Below are 20,478 nucleotides of genomic sequence, written 5' to 3'. Positions count from 1 at the left end.
TGCTAACATTAGCAAGCTAACAGTTAACAAGTGTCACATACCAAGTTATATGACTGTACGGTAAACGGTTGCAAAATTAGCAATGGCCTATTTGCCTTTGCATAAAAAGTGCAATGGTGGACAAGGTTGCCACAACCAGTAATGTGATCAACAGTATGCAGTTTTTCAAAGAGCAAGTCTTCATACAAATACCCTTCCCTACCATGAATTGATTAACGTGGACCCCTACTTAAACAAGCTGAAAAACGTATTCGGGTGTTACCATTTAGTGGTCAATTGTACGGAATATGTACAGAACTGTGCAATCTACTAATAAAAGTATCAATCAAAATCAATCAATCAATCAATCAAACCCTACTGAACATGTATGCGGTGCAATATACTTGTTCATAAAAAGCCATGTGGTCAAAGAGAGCAACATTTTCTTGTTCATTCCTTTATGCATTAGTAAGTTTTTATGATATATGTCAGATAGGTATTGCTTTCCAGACTGTTCACATAGAAATGATGCATTGGCTTCACATGCACAAACAAGTAATGTGTCGGTCCGTCAGGGCATCTGTCGACTTGTCTGGACTAATCTGCCTACTCTGCCCGGCGTCCCTACCTCAGGACTGGACAGCTTGGCCTCGGTTAGTACCACCGCGCTAGCATTGACCGGGTGTGCCAACTCCTGCTCCACCACCTTGTGGGTCTTGGCGGCCTCCCGGATCCTGGGGAGGAAGGGATGAAGATTGTTCTGACACCTGTGGGTGTTGCCAAAACATTTTTTAAAAGAAAAAGCACTGACTTGTTAATGAGCGTGCCGGCCACGATGCCCAGCTGTTGCACCTGAGCACACTCCTCCTCCGTCAGGTACTCCATGGACTGCTGGGAGTCAAGGCGGGGCCTGGGGTTAGCAATGTCGGTCTTCATCTTGTCCTCCCAGGACTTGAGTGTGCTCTCGAACGCCTGCAGGCATGTGGAGCAACTTTAAACCGACGTAACAGAAATAAACGCTGAAAAGAGACATTAACCTTAATTAACTAAGGCAGTGGTTCTTAACCTTGTAGGAGGTACCGAACCCCACCAGTTTCATATGCTTATTCGCCTTCTTTAGTGAAAAATAACATGTTTTTTTCTTAATTTAATCTTAATTTATAAATATTAATCATGAGATTATGTAATTGTATTAAATAAATAATATTAAAGATATATTTTTCAGGAATGTAAACATGATTTCATGTTTACATCTCATTGTGCAACATGTGAATGTTTAAGTGGGAACTAAATGCGATATCTGAAAGGGGTAAAAATTATTTCCAAAGCAGGAACCCCACCCAAACATACAATACTAGAAGACAGCTCCTGAAAATACAATATGTTTTGTTATTGTCATTGTAAGTGGGTCAAAACATCTATATTAGAAAATAACCTCATGGAAATGACTGCTGTCATTTGATTATAATAATAAAACATTTAACTTGTTATTTAGTCAGGTTTGGGACAGGAGTGCTGCTGGTGTGGCCACAGTGCATGTGCACGTCTGATGTCGCTCACATGTGCTCCACTGAATGCTCAATAAGTTTTTGCGTTTGCTCACACATGGAAAATTAGAATGGAAATTGTTTGGGGATATCTATAATGCGCCTATAGGGAAAAGTTGTAATTTACATGATGAGTCGGGTGTGTCTTGACCTCCACGGTGGAGGCTCCGCCGAACCCCTGAGGCCGACTCACCGAACCTCTAGGGTTCGATCGAACCCAGGTTAAGAACCACTGGACTAAGGACAGGGCAGCATGGGGAAAGAGGGGTTAGTGCATCTGCCTCAAAATACGAAGGTCCTGAGCAGTTCTGGGTTCAATCCCGGGCTCAGGATATTTCTGTGTGGAGTTTGCATGTTCTCCCCGTGACTACGTGGGTTCTCCGGCTTCCTCCCACCGCCAAAAACATGCACCTGGGGATAGTATGATTGGCAACACTAAATTGGCCCTAGTGTGTGAATGTGAGTGTGAATGTTGTCTGTCTTTCTGTGTTGGCCCTGTGATGAGGCGGCGACTTGTCCAGGGTGTACCCCGCCTACCGCCCGAATGCAGCTGAGATAGGCTCCAGCGACACCCCGCAACCCCAAAAGGTACAAGCGGTAGAGAAAATGGATGGATGGAGAACACATTTAGGGAGGATTAAACCAGCCTGTGAGTTCACCTCCCACCAGTGTTAATTTTGTTGACGGGTTAAAACAAATGCACGTTGGAGAAAACAATTACATTTTTTTTTGACAATTTAGTCGACGAATAAAAATGAGACGACAATACTTGACAGACAAAAATCCAATCATATTTATTTACCGGTAATCTTTAGGGGATGGGACAAGTTAGGAGTCTATCAGAACAACAAAAAACAAGACAGAGTGGTTGGATTTTACATCAGGAAACAAGACTAAATTGTAGGGAAGTACCGATAAACCGTAATGATGACGACAAATATTAACCTTTCAAATTAAAATGATCTAAAACAGGGGTCTCAGACACGCGGCCCGCAGGCCAATTTCGGCCTGCGAGACGTTACTTTTACGGCCCCCACCTTATATGAAAGTTTAACGTTTTATATGAATGGCGCTTGACAGCGTTGTGTTATTTGGGTCCAAAATGGCTCTTTCAATGTTCTGGGTTGCCTACCTCTGCGTTAGTGAAAAAGCAGCAAATGAGTGAAAGCGACAGAGACGTTGCCATGGAGACGAGGGTTTTCTTACGTGCCTGGCTGCAGTCACACCGCAACACCTGTCCTTCAATAATAACAGTCCCCGATAACCTTGACCAATTCAAACCTTTTTTTGTTTTTTTATTGTTTAATTTGCATTGCCTCACACGATGAACACTACATCCATCCATCTATCCATCATCCTCCGATCATCCGAGGCCAGGCCGCGGGGGCAGCAGCCCAAGCAGGGAAGCCCAGACTCCCCTCTCACCAGCCACTTCGTCTAGCTCTTCCCGGGGGATCCCGAGGCGCTCCCAGGCCAGCCGGGAGACATAGTCTTCCCAACGTGTCCTGGGTCTTCCCCGTGGCCTCCTACCGACTGGACGTGCACTAAACACCTCCCTAGGGAGGCGTTCGGGTGGCATCCTGACCAGACGCCCGAACCACCTCATCTGGCTCCTCTCGATGTGGAGGTGCAGCGGCTTTACTTTGAGTCCCTCCCGGATGGCAGAGCTTCTCACCCTATCTCTAAGGGAGAGCCCCGCCACACGGCGGAGGAAACTCATTTCGGCCGCTTGTACCCGTGATCTTATCCTTTCGGTCATGATCCAAAGCTCATGACCATAGGTGAGGATGGGACCGTAGATCGATCGGTAAATTGAGAGCTTTGCCTTCCGGCTCAGCTCCTTCTTCCCCACAACGGATCGATACAACGTTCGCATTACTGAAGACGCCGCACCGATCCGCCTGTCAATCTCACGATCCACTCTTCCCCCACTCGTGAACAAGACTCCTAGGTACTTTAACTCCTCCACTTGGGGCAGGGTCTCCTCCCCAACCCGGAGATGGCACTCCACCCTTTTCCGGGCGAGAACCATGGACTCGGACTTGGAGGTGCTGATTCTCATTCCGGTCGCTTCACACTCGGCTGCGAACCGATCCAGTGAGAGCTGAAGATCCCGGCCAGATGAAGCCATCAGGACCACATCATCTGCAAAAAGCAGAGACCCAATCCCGCGGCCACCAAATCGGAACCCCTCAACGCCTTGGCTGCGCATAGAAATTCTGTCCATAAAAGTTATGAACAGAATCGGTGACATAGGACAGCCTTGGCGGAGTCCAACCCTCACTGGAAACGTGTCCGACTTACTGCCAGCAATGCGGACCAAGCTCTGACACTGATCATACAGGGAGCGGACCGCCACAATAAGACAGTCCGGTACCCCATACTCTTTGAGCACTCCCCACAGGAATTCCCGAGGGACACGGTCGAATGCCTTCTCCAAGTCCACAAAGCACATGTAGACTGGTTGGGCAAACTCCCATGCACCCTCAAGAACCCTGCCGAGAGTATAGAGCTGGTCCACAGTTCCACGACCAGGACGAAAACCACACTGTTCCTCCTGGATCCGAGGTTCGACTATCCGGCGTAGCCTCCTCTCCAGTACACCTGAATAAACCTTACCGGGAAGGCTGAGGAGTGTGATCCCACGATAGTTGGAACACACCCTCCGGTCCCCCTTCTTAAAGAGAGGAACCACCACCCCGGTCTGCCAATCCAGAGGTACCGCCCCCGATCTCCACGCGATACTGCAGAGTCTTGTCAACCAAGACAGCCCCACAGCATCCAGAGCCTTAAGTAAGGAACTCCGGGCGGGTCTCATCTACCCCCCGGGCCTTGCCGCCGAGGAGCTTTTTGACTACCTCAGCAACCTCATCCCCAGAAATAGGAGAGCCCACCACAGATTCCCCAGGCACCGCTTCCTCAAAGGAAGACGTGTTGGTGGGATTGAGGAGTTCTTCGAAGTATTCCTTCCACCGATCCACAACATCCGCAGTCGAAGTCAGCAGAACACCATCCGCACCATACACGGTGTTGATAGTGCACTGCTTCCCCTTCCTGAGGCGGCGTATGGTGGTCCAGAATCGCTTCGAAGCCGTCCGGAAGTCGTTTTCCATGGCTTCCCCGAACTCTTCCCATGTCCGAGTTTTTGACTCCGCGACCGCTAAAGCTGCACACCGCTTGGCCCGCCGGTACCCGTCCACTGCCTCCGGAGTCCTATGAGCCAAAAGAACCCGATAGGACTCCTTCTTCAGCTTGACGGCATCCCTCACTGCTGGTGTCCACCAACGGGTTCTGGGATTACCGCCATACAGGCGCCAACAACCTTGCGGCCACAGCTCCAATCAGCTGCCTCGACAATAGAGATTCGGAACATAGTCCACTCGGACTCAATGTCCCGCACCTCCCTCGTGACATGTTCAAAGTGCTCCCGGAGGTGTGAATTGAAACTTTCTCTGACAGGAGACTCTGCCAGACGTTCCCAGCAGACCCTTACAATGCGCTTGGGCCTGCCAAGTCTGTCGGCATCCTCCCCCATCATCGCAGCCAACTCACCACCAGGTGGTGATCGGTAGAAAGCTCCGCCCCTCTCTTCACCCGAGTGTCCAAAACATGAGGCCGTAAATCCGATGACACAACTACAAAGTCGATCATGAAACTGCGGCCTAGGGTGTCCTGGTGCCAAGTGCACATATGGACACCCTTATGTTTGAACATGGTGTTTGTTATGGACAATCCGTGACGAGCACAAAAGTCCAATAACAAAACACCACTCGGGTTTAGATCCGGGTGACCATTCTTCCCAATCACGCCTCTCCAGGTTTCACTGTCGTTGCCAACATGAGCGTTGAAGTCCCCCAGTAGGACAAGGGAATCACCCGGGGGAGCACTTTCCAGTACTCCCTCGAGTGTACCCCAAAAGGGTGGGTACTCTGAACTGCTGTTTGGTGCGTAAGCACAAACAACAGTCAGGACCCTTCCCCCCACCCGAAGGCGGGGGGAAGCTACCCTCTCGTCCACTGGGTTGAACTCCAACGTGCAGGCTTTGAGCCGGGGGGCAACGAGAATTGCCACCCCAGCCCGTCGCCTCTCACTGCCGGCAACGCCAGAGTGGAAGAGAGTCCAGTCCCTCTCGAGAGAACTGGTTCCAGAGCCCTTGCTGTGCGTCGAGGTGAGTCCGACTATATCCAGCCGGAACTTCTCTACCTCGCGCACTAGCTCAGGCTCTTTCCCCCCCCAGTGAGGTGACGTTCCACGTCCCAAGAGCTAGCTTCTGTAGCCGAGGATCGGACCGCCAAGTGCCCTGCCCTCGGCTGTCGCCCGGCTCACAATGCACCCGACCTCTATGGCCCCTCATATGAGTGGTGAGCCCATTGGAGGGATGACCCACGTTGCCTCTTCGGGCTGTGCCCGTCCGGGCCCCATGGGGACAGGCCCGGCCACCAGGCGCTCGCTATCGTGCCCCAACTCCGGGCCTGGCTCCAGAGCGGGGCCCCGGTGACCCGCGTCCGGGCAAGGGAAATCTGAGTTCATTTTGTTGTAATTCCATAGAAGTCTTTGAGCTGCTCTTTGTCTGATCACTCACCTAGGACCTGTTTGTCTTGGGAGACCCTACCAGGGGACATGAATGCCCCCAGACAACGTAGCTCCTAGGATCATTGGGACACGCAAACTCCTCTACCACGGTAAGGTAGCAGCTCAGAGAGGAGCTACATATACTTCTATATGATGCCGGATAACACTACGGGAGCCGTCACTTTTTTGCGCTCGCTATCCCGGTAATTTCCCGGCTATTATCCGCCGACCGCTGTGTTGCTGTAGGGAGGAAAAGCGGAACGACACACATTGCGGAAATAACAATAAATCTCCATGCGTCGGCTAAATACAAATACATTCCACAACAACATGTCTTTTTCAAAGCCTGCAGTGTAGAGAAGAGTTAGTGATGAGCAAAGACAATTCCAGGAAAAGTGGGAGATGCAATATTTCTTTGTTGAGCACAGGGGCACCCCGACGTGTCTTATTTGCACAGAGAAAGTTGCGGTGCACAAGGGATACAATTTGAAATGTCATTATACAACTAGATATGCTGAGGAGTATGCAACATTTTTTTTAAGAAATCTTTTCTTGCGGGCCAGCCTCACCCAGACTCTGTGTCCAGTGGCCCCCAGGTAAATTGAGTTTGAGACCCCTGATCTAAAAACTGCAAACTGTACTTTTATAAACTCATGGGCCACGGCGGACTTACTGGTGCCAGCTCGCTAGCTTAATGCTAACATGACAACAAGGGATATATGTCTTTCCCCGTTAAAACAACATGCCCAAATCTAAACTTCTATGAACATATTACTTTCTGAGCAACTAAACGTACGGCCCGCGAACAGGTTTTATCCGGCCCGCGGGATGGGTTTGCCAAGTATAAAAATGAGACAATTTTTGAATGAAAGAAACGACTGTTCTAAATGTGTCCACTAGAGGTCGGAATAGCAAATCTTTGTATCTTTGTAGATAATGCTACATATGTAAAAAATATAAACCACATATTAGTGCACCAGTTGAAGAAAAGAAGCAAACTACATAAATAACATCCTTTAATTTGATTTTGATATTATTTTTTTATCTTGATAGATTGAAAATTAACACCAATAAGTCGACTGATGAACATTATCACATAATTTATTCAGAAAGTATAAATAACGACAAATAAAGAGAATACTATTACCGCAACATTTAAGTGTAAAAAAAAACACAACAACATTATGATTTGTATATTTTCAGAATGTGCGTGTTCTATTTTTAAACAAAGAAAACAATCTGAAGTTGTCTTTATTTTTAAATTATCGTGCCGTGATTTTACCAGTCCGGCCTACTTGGGAATAGATTTTCTTACATGTGGCTCCCGATCTAAAATTAGTTTGACAGCCCTGAACAAAACTATTCAGTTGTGCACATTGAACCTACAAAGTGTGCTCTTTTAACACAGTATAATGATGATCAATCTTTCCTCAGCGGAAAATAGATTAGGCGTTTTTATGTTGCGTTCAAGTACCGCTAAACAAAGTAGGACAAACACAACACCTGCCAGAAGTCGTACATAATTAGTACAGATTTTATTTGTTACGCACTTCATTTAACTAAATTTTAAAGTGTTAAAGTACAAATATTTACAGTACAACAATAAAAGATTAGCTACTAAAACAGATAAAACACTGAAGACTAAAACAATTCAGTGAAACAAAGACAAAAAATGCAAAATAAAAATGCTTCTAACAGTGTCTATTTATTTTGGTTATGTTTAAAACGTTTTTTGAGTATGTTACATTCCACAATATTAAAGATAACTTAATTGAATTACTACGAATTACTGTTACTATTAAAGATAGCAGAGAAGGAGCATTAGTTGTGTGCATAGGTGAGCTTGCTTGCCAATCAAGAATAAAACTAGTTTGTTTTTTCATGTGACCATTTTATCAATCAATCATCAATCAATCAATGTTTATTTATATGGCCCTAAATCACTAGTGTCTCAAAGGGCTGCACAAGCCACAACACAAACCACAACGACATCCTCGGTAAAGCCCATGTATTATTCAACATTTGAAAAAAAATGCTAAATTTCAGCTAAAACGACACACAATAAGGTTTTGTGTGAAATGTACTCAGAGTGCTGGCCTTGTTCTGGTTTACGGTAGTTTTTTAAATGTTCTGCAATAATAAATAATAAAAGTGCTTTCAAGACAACTTTAAAGATGTTTGGTCCGCTATACTTTAAAATTACAGAACATTTTTAAGTCAAAGTTAAAGTACCAATGATTGTCACACACTAGGTGTGGTGAAATTATTCTCTGCATTTGACCCATCACCCTTGATCACCCCCTGGGAGGTGAGGGGAGCAGTGGGCAGCAGCGGTTGCCGCGCCCGGGAATCATTTTTGGTGATTTAACCCCCAATTCCAACCCTTGATAGTGCCAAGCAGGGAGGTAATGGGTCCCATTTTTATAGTCTTGGGTAGTGAAGTGAAGTGAAGTGAATTTATATTTATATAGCGCTTTTCTCTAGTGACTCAAAGCGCTTTACAGAGTGAAACCCAATATCTAAATTACATTTAAACCAGTGTGGGTGGCACGGGGAGCACATGGGTGAAGTGTCTTGCCCAATGACACAACGGCAGTGACTAGGATGGCGAAGGCGGGAATCGAACCTGGAACCCTCAAGTTGCTGGCACGGCCGCTCTACCAACCGAGCTATGACCGCGAGCTGTGGACTAAAATGTTGAGGAATTTCATCAACTCAAACCAGACAAAAAATGATTTAGATGATTAAAATATGACTAAACTAAAATACATTAATGTCAAAAGACGACAACTAAAACTAAATTAAAAGCAGCTGTCAAAATGAACACTGCCCCCCACTCTTAGCGTGGACCTGGAGAGAGAACTCTCACAGGCTGGAGCGGCATGAAGTGATCAAAAAGCAACATCATCGCCACGTGTTTGTACACACCCTGTCTCTGGTCAGCATCTGCGCTCGATTCTTATGCAGGATTTTGACGACCCCCGGTGGCTGGATCCAGGCTTCGCCATCCACCTGCACAGGGACGCCTTCCTCCCCCAGGATGGTAATTTTCACTTGGCGGCACTGAGGAACACACAGCAAATGTCAGAGGGCATTTCAAATCCATAGTAAAGTCTTGATGCATACACTTATGTTACCTATTACGCAAAAGTGACCTCTGACCTGATTTTAAAGAAGTAATATGTATTTCGAGACCCGGTTTAAGAACACCAAATATTTTTTATTGGATTAAAAAAAATCTTTAATCACTTGTTTGCTCCAATTTTCAAGGGAAGAGAAGCTCAAACGCTCCCTTTTAAAGTTTCGGCTTTTCATGACGTCATGAGAGAACCTGCTTTAACCCGAATATGATGCTGCCTCTGACCCACCCTAAGCTTGATGAGTCCGTCCTGTATGCATGGTGTAAAAAAGCTGGCTTTGTTAAAGAGGAACTCAAATTATTTTATTTTTCCCGTCATTCACAATCCTTATTAGAGACAAGAACACATTTTGGGTTTTTTTGCATTCTAAATTTCTAATAATTGTCTTGCTTTATACGTGCAGCAATGCAGCTACTGGGAGCAATCCATTCTGCCTTTAAATTACTCTAAAATGCTTCCAAAAACTAAGTTCCATAACCTGTTTAATAACTAAGCTGTAGCGACATTGTTATTGTAAGAATGAACTGACGTACTGTTTTTCTAACGTAGTAACAAATCGCCTTGCAACACCATTTTACGGAGCCGCAAGCAAGCTTCTACGTCAGCAGCTAAATGGCTTTTAAGTTTGTAATGCACAACACAATGCGATTAGGACACCAATCTGTACTGACTGAGAAACATGAACAATCATAATATAATATCTGTAAAGTATTATCCCACATTTCATGTTTTGTTTGTACACCACTAGCTCGACAGTGTACGTAGTTGTAATAAGAAAGCAAGCCATGCTGCACGTATCATGATCAATGATAGTGACTTACTAGATAGACATTTGTCTGGACATTGTTTTTCCAGTTAATTTTGGGTAAGGACACCATGTCTGTTGGCATACCGTGGCTCCAAGTGCCACATTTACAGCATTAAGCCACGCTGGTCCTGACTCTCTCTGCTTCCATCTGCTCCAATTTTTCACCCTCTCTTTGTTCTCGCTTCTATAACCAGCAGTTCATCCTCCGTATATTCAGGTTCAAAAAGATATGGTTGTGATTCATCATTTGTCCAAAAATAGCCATCTTTGTCCTCTTGTACCGAGTCTGCCATGATTAGAACACTCTTTGTTGCCAGAAGTCGGAAGTACGCTGCTATGGGCACTGAAATAAATTCACCAAGAAAATAAGTTCCGGTATTGCTAAAAATGACCAAAATATGGTAAATTTTTTACTTTTTCCACATTATGAATGTGTATGTTACTACAATATACTGTATATATACTTGCAGCGCGTATATAAAAAGGTTGAAGGAGGGTTTTGAAGATGTTTTAGAGGGCTTTGAAGGCTACATTGGCTATTCCAGTAGGCTGCATCTTGCAAGCCCATCCATCCATCCATTTTCTACCGCTTATTCCCTTTTGGGGTCGCGGGGGGCATTGGTGCCTATCTCAGCTACAATCGGGCAGAAGGCGGTTTACACCCTGGACAAGTCGCCACCTCATCGGTGGCAGAGGGGTTAGTGCGTCTGCCTCATAATACGAAGGTCCTGCAGTCCTGGGTTCAATCCCAGGCTCGGGATCTTTCTGTGTGGAGTTTGCATGTTCTCCCCGTGAATGCGTGGGTTCCCTCCGGGTACTCCGGCTTCCTCCCACTTCCAAAGACATGCACCTGGGGATAGGTTGAATGGCAACCTTTTTTTTTTTTTTTTTTCCAAGATGGCGCTGCTGTAGTGGCTGCTGTAGGCAGGAGCTCTGTGCTCTTGTATCATCATTTTGTGTTTCCCTCTTGTTTTCATGTGTTATTATATTTTTTTGCCTTTTGGTCCGGGACCCTTTGGGACTGTGTGACAAGGGGTGTCACTTTCGTGACCTCTGTGGTGCTTTTTTTGTGGACTTCTGGATCTGCCTCCCGGGAGCCTTTTGGCCATGGAGACCAGCTGCTGGGTCTCTGCCACACCGGAGTCGCTTTGGAGGGACTGGAGGAGATGCGGATGAGGGGACAGGGCTGCGGAGCTGGCACTGAGCGCTGGGACGGAGAGTCTTCGCGGTGTCTTGGCTGGGTGAGCAGGTGTCGGACACCTCAGTCTCCTTGGACGTATCATCGCTCATCCATGCGGACTGGACACTGGCCGGGAGTGGAGTCTGCTGTCCTGGTTGCTTTGTTGGGTCTGCTCCTGTCTCTGGCCATCCTCCCTCAACCCCAGCGGACGATGGCGTGGAACACCGCAGAGGCCACCACAGTGGATATGTTTCTTTTACTTTTTATTCATAGCTGTATGTAGAAGTGTCTGGTTGTATCTGCTGCTTTAATGTCTTTAATGTCCTATGTGTTCTTTGATGTTTGATGTTTCCCTCTTACACAAATGTAAGAGGGGTGTGTACTATGGCTATGAGTTGTTGTTTTTTTCCCTTGGCCTCAGTCTGCACCCCCTCTCCAGGGCCCAGGCTAAGACCGATTTTTTTTATTTTATTTTAATCTTCTATTTTTTTCTCCCCCCCTTGTTTACCTGTATCTCATCTTTTTTTGTAAGGGGCGCTGGAAGCCGGCAGACCCGTCAGCGATCCTGTTCTGTCTCCCTTTAATGTTTGTCTGATCTTGAATGGGATTGTGCTGAAAATTGTAATTTTCCTGAAGGAACTCTCCTGACGGAATAAATAAAGTACTATCTAATCTAATCTACTATCTAACAGTAAATTGGCCCTAGTGTGTGAATGTGAGTGTGAATGTTGTCTGTCTATCTTGCAAGGGATTTTTTTATTTTTTATCTTTACAATCCTAAAAAACAAAAAGACTTGTATTCTTGTCTTTCATAATTATTGTGAATGATATACGCAAAATTCCCCAAAAAGTTGAGTTCAGTCTGATTGATTGAAACGTTTTAGTAGATTGCAAAAAGAAGAGAATACATTATATGAAACAGTACAGTTTACACAGTACAGTACATATTCCGTACAATTGACCACTAAATGGTAACACACGAATAAGCTTTTCAACTTGCTTAAGTTAGGGTCTATGTTAATAGACTCATGGTAGTCAGCTACAGGTGTGAGAGCTGTAAGTTTGGTCAATTTGCTTTTCTTCAGCAAAGTATTCACTTCAGAATCAGTTTCAGTCACGTGACTTAATTTGTTAAAATATAGCAGCAGAGGATATACCTTAAGTTATAGTAGACCTTATGGTATTACAAAGGTAAGATTGAATGTAAAACATTTCTATTTTACACTGTTTAGTTCCCCAAGAGATGGTCAGAGACATGGCAGTTTGCTTAATAGGAAGTTGTTCTTTGTGTTGCCCAATGTGTGATTGTGTGTCATTTTTGTGTTTGCACTGGTATTGTAGTTAGTGTTTAGTAAGATTCAAGACAGCTTAACTAATAGCTGCCAGTGTGCACAGGCCACAGTTACACTAACGTATGAAGTTAAGTGTGAGGGCTACAAATGACTAAAGCCAAAGACACACAAAACCGTGTTCCAAGTGAGGCATACCAAAAGCGCTTTTAAACATTCTATGTAAAAACTAAGACGGAGCATCCTTTATCGCCACTTAATTACATTGTTTCAAGCTAAACATTTATGATAAAGTGTTTTAGATTAAACTACTACATGAGAAACGTTTTTGTGTCACCTTCACTTAGTTTAGTTGCTTGCCAGCGCACCTGTTTTCTATTTTTAATCAAGTATATTTATGTTCACCTTTTGCTCTTCGTCAGCGCTGCATGATTGCTTTTTTTGACCGTCCGGGGATGAGTTACTTTTCTGTCGCTGCGTGCCTTGGTTTTATTTTTGTTTTTTGCTTTCACATAAAGAAATTATTTGACTCGCCTTCTGTCTCTACATCCTGGGTTACCCCATCAGCCGCATGCGCCACCGTAACAATACCAACATAATAATGATGGCAGTTACATTAACTAAAATTATGTACATATACACAGTTTACACCTGGCATGTATACTGTGTATATGTACATAATTTATCCATTTGTTCAACGTAATGTTTTATATACATTTTATATATCTTTTATTATTGAATGTATCAAATGTGTTGAATATTTAATGGACCACAATAGAAACAAACCTTTTGGCTTTTTGTACCGTCCATTTGCCTTTTTAAAGCATTACATGGATTCAATTATTTGAGATGTCAATAAACTTCTCGATCAATCAATCCAACTTGTTATGTGCAGTTTTAAATAGAAGTTCTGGTTCTATTAGTTAAAACAATAAATATAAAAAGTCGCTAATGTAACCAAGCTGAATGCCAAATTGATATTATTGTGTGTTAAGGAAGTATGTGCTTCCCAGTGTAAAAGAGGCCAGCCAGGGTGGCTTGGCCAGGTGTACATTGGTAAACAACTTCACAGAGTGTGCGAGCCATTGGGTTTCAGTAAGATCAATACACATCTCTGAGCTGCTACACAAGCATTTTGTTGTTTTTGTCAAATTATAACTTTGCTTTATTTGATGTTGTCTTGGAACTCCCATAGCAAACAAGACATGTGGCAAGTTTCATTCTAAGGGGATCTACTTTCACAATTTTGTAAGGAAAATATACTGAAAACACCTTATTTGATGTCCATACATCTACAAATATCCAAGGTCTGGACAAAGGCATCCATTACATCATGGTCAGCCAGAAAGAAAGAAGGATGGCTGCCACATAAGAGTTATGAGAGCAGCAGACTATCTCACAGCCAGATCTCACATAAAAGGTCACAATTTACAAAACCAACGAAAAAAAATGAAATAAGACACCAAAAAGCTGACCATAGGGCTGGGTGATATATCGATATACGCGATATATCGCGGGTTTGTCGATATAGAAAATGACTATATCTCTATATTCGAGTATACGTTCTCACGCAGTTGCTTGTAGCTGCGGGCATTACATTACAGGCTCTTCCCACTCTGTCCTGTCTGTCCTTCTCACAGACAAGCGTACCTTCTTACATACGTCACATACTGTCGCGTCATACGTCACATACGTATACGCCCTCGCAGAGCAGAGATGGAGCAGCATGGGTGACGTTAAATGTGATGCTAGTGGAGCCGTGCGAGTGGTAATACGAGACAAAGAAGGTGCGAATGAAGGAAGAATTCATTCCAAAGAAAAAAAGCAGGGGGTTCATTGTCTGGCGGTGGTTTGGTTTTAAGTGGGAACCGAAATTTGTCAAGTGTGGGCCAACAGCGTTGCTATAAAAAGTAGCATTACTGCTAATATGTAGCATCATTTGAAAAGTCACCTGCTAGAGAATGAAGAGTGCTTGAAACTCCGCATGTCAACATCTCCGTTCGGTGCCACACGCCCACACCATCAAAATGCTGAGGCAAACATTTACAACAGAATTTAATAACGTCCGTAGTAACCTACTACATAGCAAAGGCCGAAAATGCATTTTAAAAGAAAAACATATACATGTCGCACTGGACAATAAATCGCATTTTTGGGGGAAATTTATTTGATAAAATCCAACAGCAAGAATAGACATTTGAAAGGCAATTTAAAATAAATAAAGAATAGTGAACAACATGCTGATTAAGTGTATGTTATATGACGCATAAATAACCAACGGAGAATGTGCCTGGTATGATAACGTAACATATTATGGTAAGAGTCATTCAAATAACTATTACATATAGAACATGCTATACGTTTACCAATCAATATGTCACTCCTAATCGATTAATCCGATGAAATCTTCTTCTTCGATGTCGCTTCTAAACAACTCTGCCAACTCCAAAGGTATCACCGCATCCTCTTGTTGTTTTCTACTACACATTTCACTACGTCCAGCTTGTAATCTGCAGTACATGATTTCCTTTTCTGTGCCATTTTTGTTCAGCCCTTCTCAGTTTTTATAAGTTACCGCCAACGTTGAAATGATCCATTTTAATAGCTATGGCAGTAGCATATAGTATAAAGCAGTTAGCATCCCATGACTCACAATGCACTTCTGCCATGACCCTCCCCCGCCGAATTATTTTTGGTTGACGTGTGTGTGACTATAGCTGACATTTTCTTCGTCTCTTCCGCGAATGAGATAAATAATATTATTTGATATTTCACGGTAATGTGTTAATAATTTCACACATACCCTGTAAGTCGCTCCGGAGTATATGTCGCAAGCCCGGCCAAACTATGAAAAAAACTGCGATTTATAATCTGAAAAATACGGTACCAGTAAATGAGATATTTACACAGAAAGATTTGTAAATGTTTATGTACATACTTTGATTGTATCCAAACTGTGCCTGCAACGCAGCATTAAAATGGCTGATCAAACAAAACAGAACAGTCATTGATGTCTGTATTCATCCTTTATGAGATGAATAAGATTGTCTCTTTTTTTAATTAAGTTCTTTTTCCATTTTCACACATCTTTGAAAGAGATCAAAGGACTCACTAGGGTGGCGGTAAAGACATGCGGACAAGGAGCCACGGGTTGCTGACCCTGGGTTAGTTTGAGATATGAGTGTTTTGGGTTGCAAGCTAAGTTCTCAAACTAATTGAGCTCGTTAGTTGAGGTACAGCTGTATCTTGGAAACTCCATCTGCGACAAGATAAGTCTTTACAAAACAATTGAGAAGGATACGCGCTGCTTCTACTGCTTTTGGCAAACTATAAACCAATGTGCAGAAAGGCCCAGGCATCCGTTTTCAAACAAAACGTAAAGTCACCCGTACTCCTCAGAAACCTACACACTCAACAAGTGGCAAATGTCAAGCTGTCCCATTTTTGGCGATTGCTAAAAATCAAGACAATACCCAAAGTGAAAGTCAGACAAGTGCCAACATTCCAATTTTTGCAGCCCTGCTGACCAAATGCCATTTGGAGATTGGTTTTACATTATTCATAGGGGCAATTCCAGATTTCAGTTCCAGCAAAAGAAAAGGAAGATAGGTCAACCTAAACTGCGCTATAAAATTGTGTTTAACGCCACCTGTCAGCCGGCAACAAAAATAATCCGCAGAAAACAGAGCCGCACCGCTAGGGCTGCCAGTGCTGTTGAACATTTGGAAAAAAATGTATTGAACGCAGCAAACGTCGAGCACATGGCGGCCAAATTATTTAACATTCACTCCAATGCCAGCATTGTGGAAGCTCCTATGCTGCCCGCATTGGAATCATTTCCCTCAAGAAAATGTGCTTACTCTTCATACATGACTACAGATGAGTAGTGTTAAATGTCCACGTCAAGCAATAGTCCCACTGTTTAAGTTTTTGTTGAAAAAGTAAAATTTCAACTGCAAACAAATTAAAATTGCCTCTGACTGAAGAAACAAAAAGATAAATCTTCCAAGTCGGTTGACTTTTTGGCTAATGGTATTAGATGCTGGCATTATTTAAAACAATTGAATGCAAAATGTGTCAATGATTTTCATTAATTCACATATAGACAACACCACAGTAGTGGGACTCATTTCTGGGAGGGATGAGTCTGCCTACAGAAATGAAGTGGAGCAGCTGACTGGGTGGTGCAGGGAAAACAACCTGGTCCTTAACACAACCAGGACAAAAGGAGCTGATCATGGATTTCCGGAAGAAAAAAACGATTAACATCCTCCCACTGAACATCACTAGGGACTATGTGGAAAGGGTATCTAACTTCAGGTTCCTGGGGATCCAGATCAAGGAAAACCTGTTGTGCAGTATGAACACCTCAGTGACCATCAAAAAGGCACAGCAGAGACTTTACTTTCTGAGACTCTTCAAAAAGAACCATCTGTCACAAAAAACTGCTTGTGTCCATTTATCGCTGCTCAATAGAGAGTGTGCTGACACACGGCGGCAGAGAGAAACGCACTTCAGAGGGTCACATAAACTACCATGAAGATCACTGGCTGCTCTCTCCCCTCCCGAGATGAACTGTACGGTGCCAGGTGCCTCAAATAGGCCCAAAACATCATAAGGGACCCATCTCACCCTGGACGTAAACTTTTTGAACTGCTGCCCTCGGGCAGGAGATACAGGACAATAAAATGCCAGAAAAACAGATTAAAGAACACTTTTTACCCGAGAGCAATAGTGTTACTGAACACAAGACAAGAATGACTGTGCATCTGAGCTGTGCGCTTGGTATTTTTATGTATTTATCTATGCTCTTATTTTTTCTGTGTTATTATGAATTAGCACTAAATTAGTTTATGCTTACAATTTTGTTGTACGATGTACAATGACAATAAAAATATTTTCTATCCTATTCTATACATTGTGGAAACTCAAACTTATTCTAAATACAGTAGGAGAAAAATTACATGCAGTGGAACCTCAATTTAGGAACTGGAGAACGAATACATTTTTGTGTACGAACCTTGTCTCAGCGTCTGAATGCTTCATCCGAGCACAGGGGAGCCATTTTGCGCTGGAAGTGCAGTGATCATGGTCGGACTGATCGATCTCCAGTGTTCATTGCTTATTCAGTCAGCAGACTGCTACTCTGTGTACTTTTTAAGTGTTTTGTACTTTAAGTGTTTTTTCTTAGCCTTTTTGCACTTCCCCATCTCCCACTGTGGACAAAGAGGATTAAAACGACAAGGTAACGTGGATTTTATTTTTTATTGCTAATTATTGTAGTGACCTGGCTGTTACAGTGAAGGGGTTTTATGATTTTGAACTGTGAGTGCACCACAAGGCTAGTGACAATGTGTGTGTGTGTGTGTGTGTGTGTGTGTGTGTGTGTGTGTGTGTGTGTGTGTGTGTGTGTGTGTGTGTGTGTGTTGGCTGCATAAGGAAAACAGTTCAGCCTGTTGTGTTTTTTGCTTTGTTAAGAAAGGAATAGCTGATCCATAACCTTCTTGTTATGTTTGTATAGTATACGGAACGGCATAGAACTTTATATTGTGTTGAAAGTGTATAAACTTTTGCTACAATATGGACTTTTGTTGAGGCTGGAACACATTATTCATGTTTACATTGTTTTTAATGGAGACATTTTTTTTCTACTTACAAACTTTTCTATTTATGTACCAAATTAAGTTTATAAATAGAAGTTCCACTGTAACATGAGATTTTTAATAGCAGTGTGTGCATGCGTGTGTAACCTGGGCGATGCGGTGGTGCTGCAAGTTGATGACTCTGGACATGGCCATCTGCATGCTGCCAAACACGGCCACCACTTCCAGCTTCTTGTCGTCAAAAGACGGTGCACCAAAGTTCTGCGGAATTAAAAAAAAAAAGCAAGCCAAAGAGTTGGAGCTGGCAAGAAGGTCAGGCTTCCAGTTTTAAAAACCAGAAGGTGCTCACATTGTCTTCCTTGGTGCCGCCCCAGAAGTTAATGCCGCCTGCATAGCTGGGAATGTTGAGCACAGCCAGTCCCTGTAGACTTGGCAGAGACATGGACACGCCATCACACTAGAGACAGAAGATTATGTTAAGTTTGGTTTGCTCTCTTGGAAAGCTTGGAGAGTAAGGTGTGTGCAGAGTTCCAACCTCAAGCTGAACCCTCTGCTCCAGGTTTTTGTAGGTCTTCTGGACAAGCTCTTTCGTCCCCAGCACTCCGTACCACATCATGTTCTTTGTTCGACTGCTGCAGATGAACAAACACACGTCATGCTTCTGCTGCCATCAGGTTAAAGGGGAACTGCACTTGTTTTGGAATTTTGCCTATCATTCACAATCATAAGGGAAATGAACACATTTTTTAGATATATATTATATATATATATATATATATATATATATATATATATATATATATATATATATATATATATATATATATAGCTAAATGGCAGCGCCCTGACGGGCTACAGACGCTCATGGTAGAAAGAGAACATTTGGCAAAAAATACCGGACAATTCTGCAAATTTCATGGCTGGCTTACAGCATGGACACTCCGTGATCACTTACGACTGGACAGATCGGGCCGTTTTGGACTGAAAGATGCGTGTACGTTGGACCACCTCGCTAGGATGGGAATACTTCGCCGGCTACATCCAGGGGCTTTGACGCAGCGGAGTATAAAACCAGCGGGGACCGGCAATGGAAGACACGCAAGCGGTGTGATCGACAGCAGAAGCGCGGATACCGAGAGGGGCTAACAACAAAGCAAAAGGCTAATCCCCACAGAACACCGCTTCCTTCCATCCTGAAGCTGGACTTAAATGGAAGACGCGAGCCTGCTAGTCTGGACGATGAGTCAGTTAAATTAGAACAAGTTTTTCTGCTATGACTGTGTCAGAGTTGAACATGCTGAGGTGGCAAATTATGATGCGTTCAGTTTATCACAGTACCAAGCAAACAATTAGAAAATTCCCGTCATATCAATTCCTAGATATGGTCCTGTTTATTTTAAGTGCACTACGCATAATAAACACAACATTATTAATATTGCTATTACGGATAATTTGATCAAAAACTCCTAAAAACAGCCCACTACCTATAATATGGGCTTTTTAAACATAAGATTATTGTCTCCCAAAACGTTATTAGTTAATGAGGTCATTAGAAACAACAATCTTAACGTCACCGGTCTCAGCGAAACCTGGCTTAAACCAGACGACTATTTTGCGCTAAATGAGGCATCTCCTCCTAACTATACGAATGCGCATATTGCCCGTCCCCTTAAAAGGGGTCTGGGGGTCGCACTAGTATACAACGAAAACTTTAATCTTAGTCCTAACCTAAATAATAAATATAAATCGTTTGAGGTGCTTACTATGAGGTCTGTCACACCGCTGACTCTATACCTGGCTGTAATCTACCGCCCCCCAGGGCCCTATTCGGACCTTATCAATGAATTCTCAGAGTTCGTTGCTGATTTAGTGACGCACGCTGATATTTTAATTAAAATGGGGGACTTTAATATCCATATGAATACCCCACCGGACCCACCGTGCGTGGCGCTCCAGACTATAATTGATAGCTGTTGTCTTACACAAATAATAAATGAACCTACGCATCGCAACGGTAATAGGATAGACCTAGTGCTTCTCAGGGGTATCATCGTTTCCAAAGTTATGACAGTCCCGTGTACTAAAGTAATAACCGATCATTACCTTATAAAATTCGAGGTTGAGACTCATGTTCGGCAAGCTAATAATAATAATAACTGCTATAGCAGCCGCAACATTAATGCTGCCACAATGACGACTATTACTGGCCTACTGCCCTCGGTAATGGCACCATTCCCAAAGTATGTGGGCTGTGTTGATAACCTCACTAACAACTTTAACTACGCCCTGTGCAAAACCATTGATAGTATAGCACCGCTGAAGTTAAAAAGGGCTCCAAAAAGGCGTACCCCAAGGTTTAT

At 43.5% G+C, this 20,478-nt stretch overlaps 1 protein-coding gene across 5 annotated transcripts in view; it reads right to left on the bottom strand.

Moving 5' to 3' along the window:
- The window catches only part of si:dkey-172j4.3 (diacylglycerol kinase delta), a 122,064-nt gene that overhangs the window by 20,960 nt on the left and 80,626 nt on the right, over positions 1–20,478 (bottom strand). For all 5 annotated transcript variants that reach the window (XM_061913512.1, XM_061913514.1, XM_061913515.1 and 2 more), the window contains 6 exons: positions 18,654–18,750; positions 18,468–18,575; positions 18,266–18,379; positions 9,027–9,161; positions 791–951; positions 608–713 (listed from right to left, as the gene is read on the bottom strand). In XM_061913512.1, the coding sequence (XP_061769496.1) occupies positions 608–713; positions 791–951; positions 9,027–9,161; positions 18,266–18,379; positions 18,468–18,575; positions 18,654–18,750 (721 nt within the window). The remainder of the gene's footprint in view (positions 1–607; positions 714–790; positions 952–9,026; positions 9,162–18,265; positions 18,380–18,467; positions 18,576–18,653; positions 18,751–20,478) is intronic.

The sequence above is a fragment of the Nerophis ophidion genome, linkage group LG10 (genome assembly GCF_033978795.1).
Source record: "Nerophis ophidion isolate RoL-2023_Sa linkage group LG10, RoL_Noph_v1.0, whole genome shotgun sequence".
NCBI lineage: Eukaryota > Metazoa > Chordata > Actinopteri > Syngnathiformes > Syngnathidae > Nerophis > Nerophis ophidion.
This window is presented reverse-complemented; position numbering and strand designations above follow the sequence as displayed.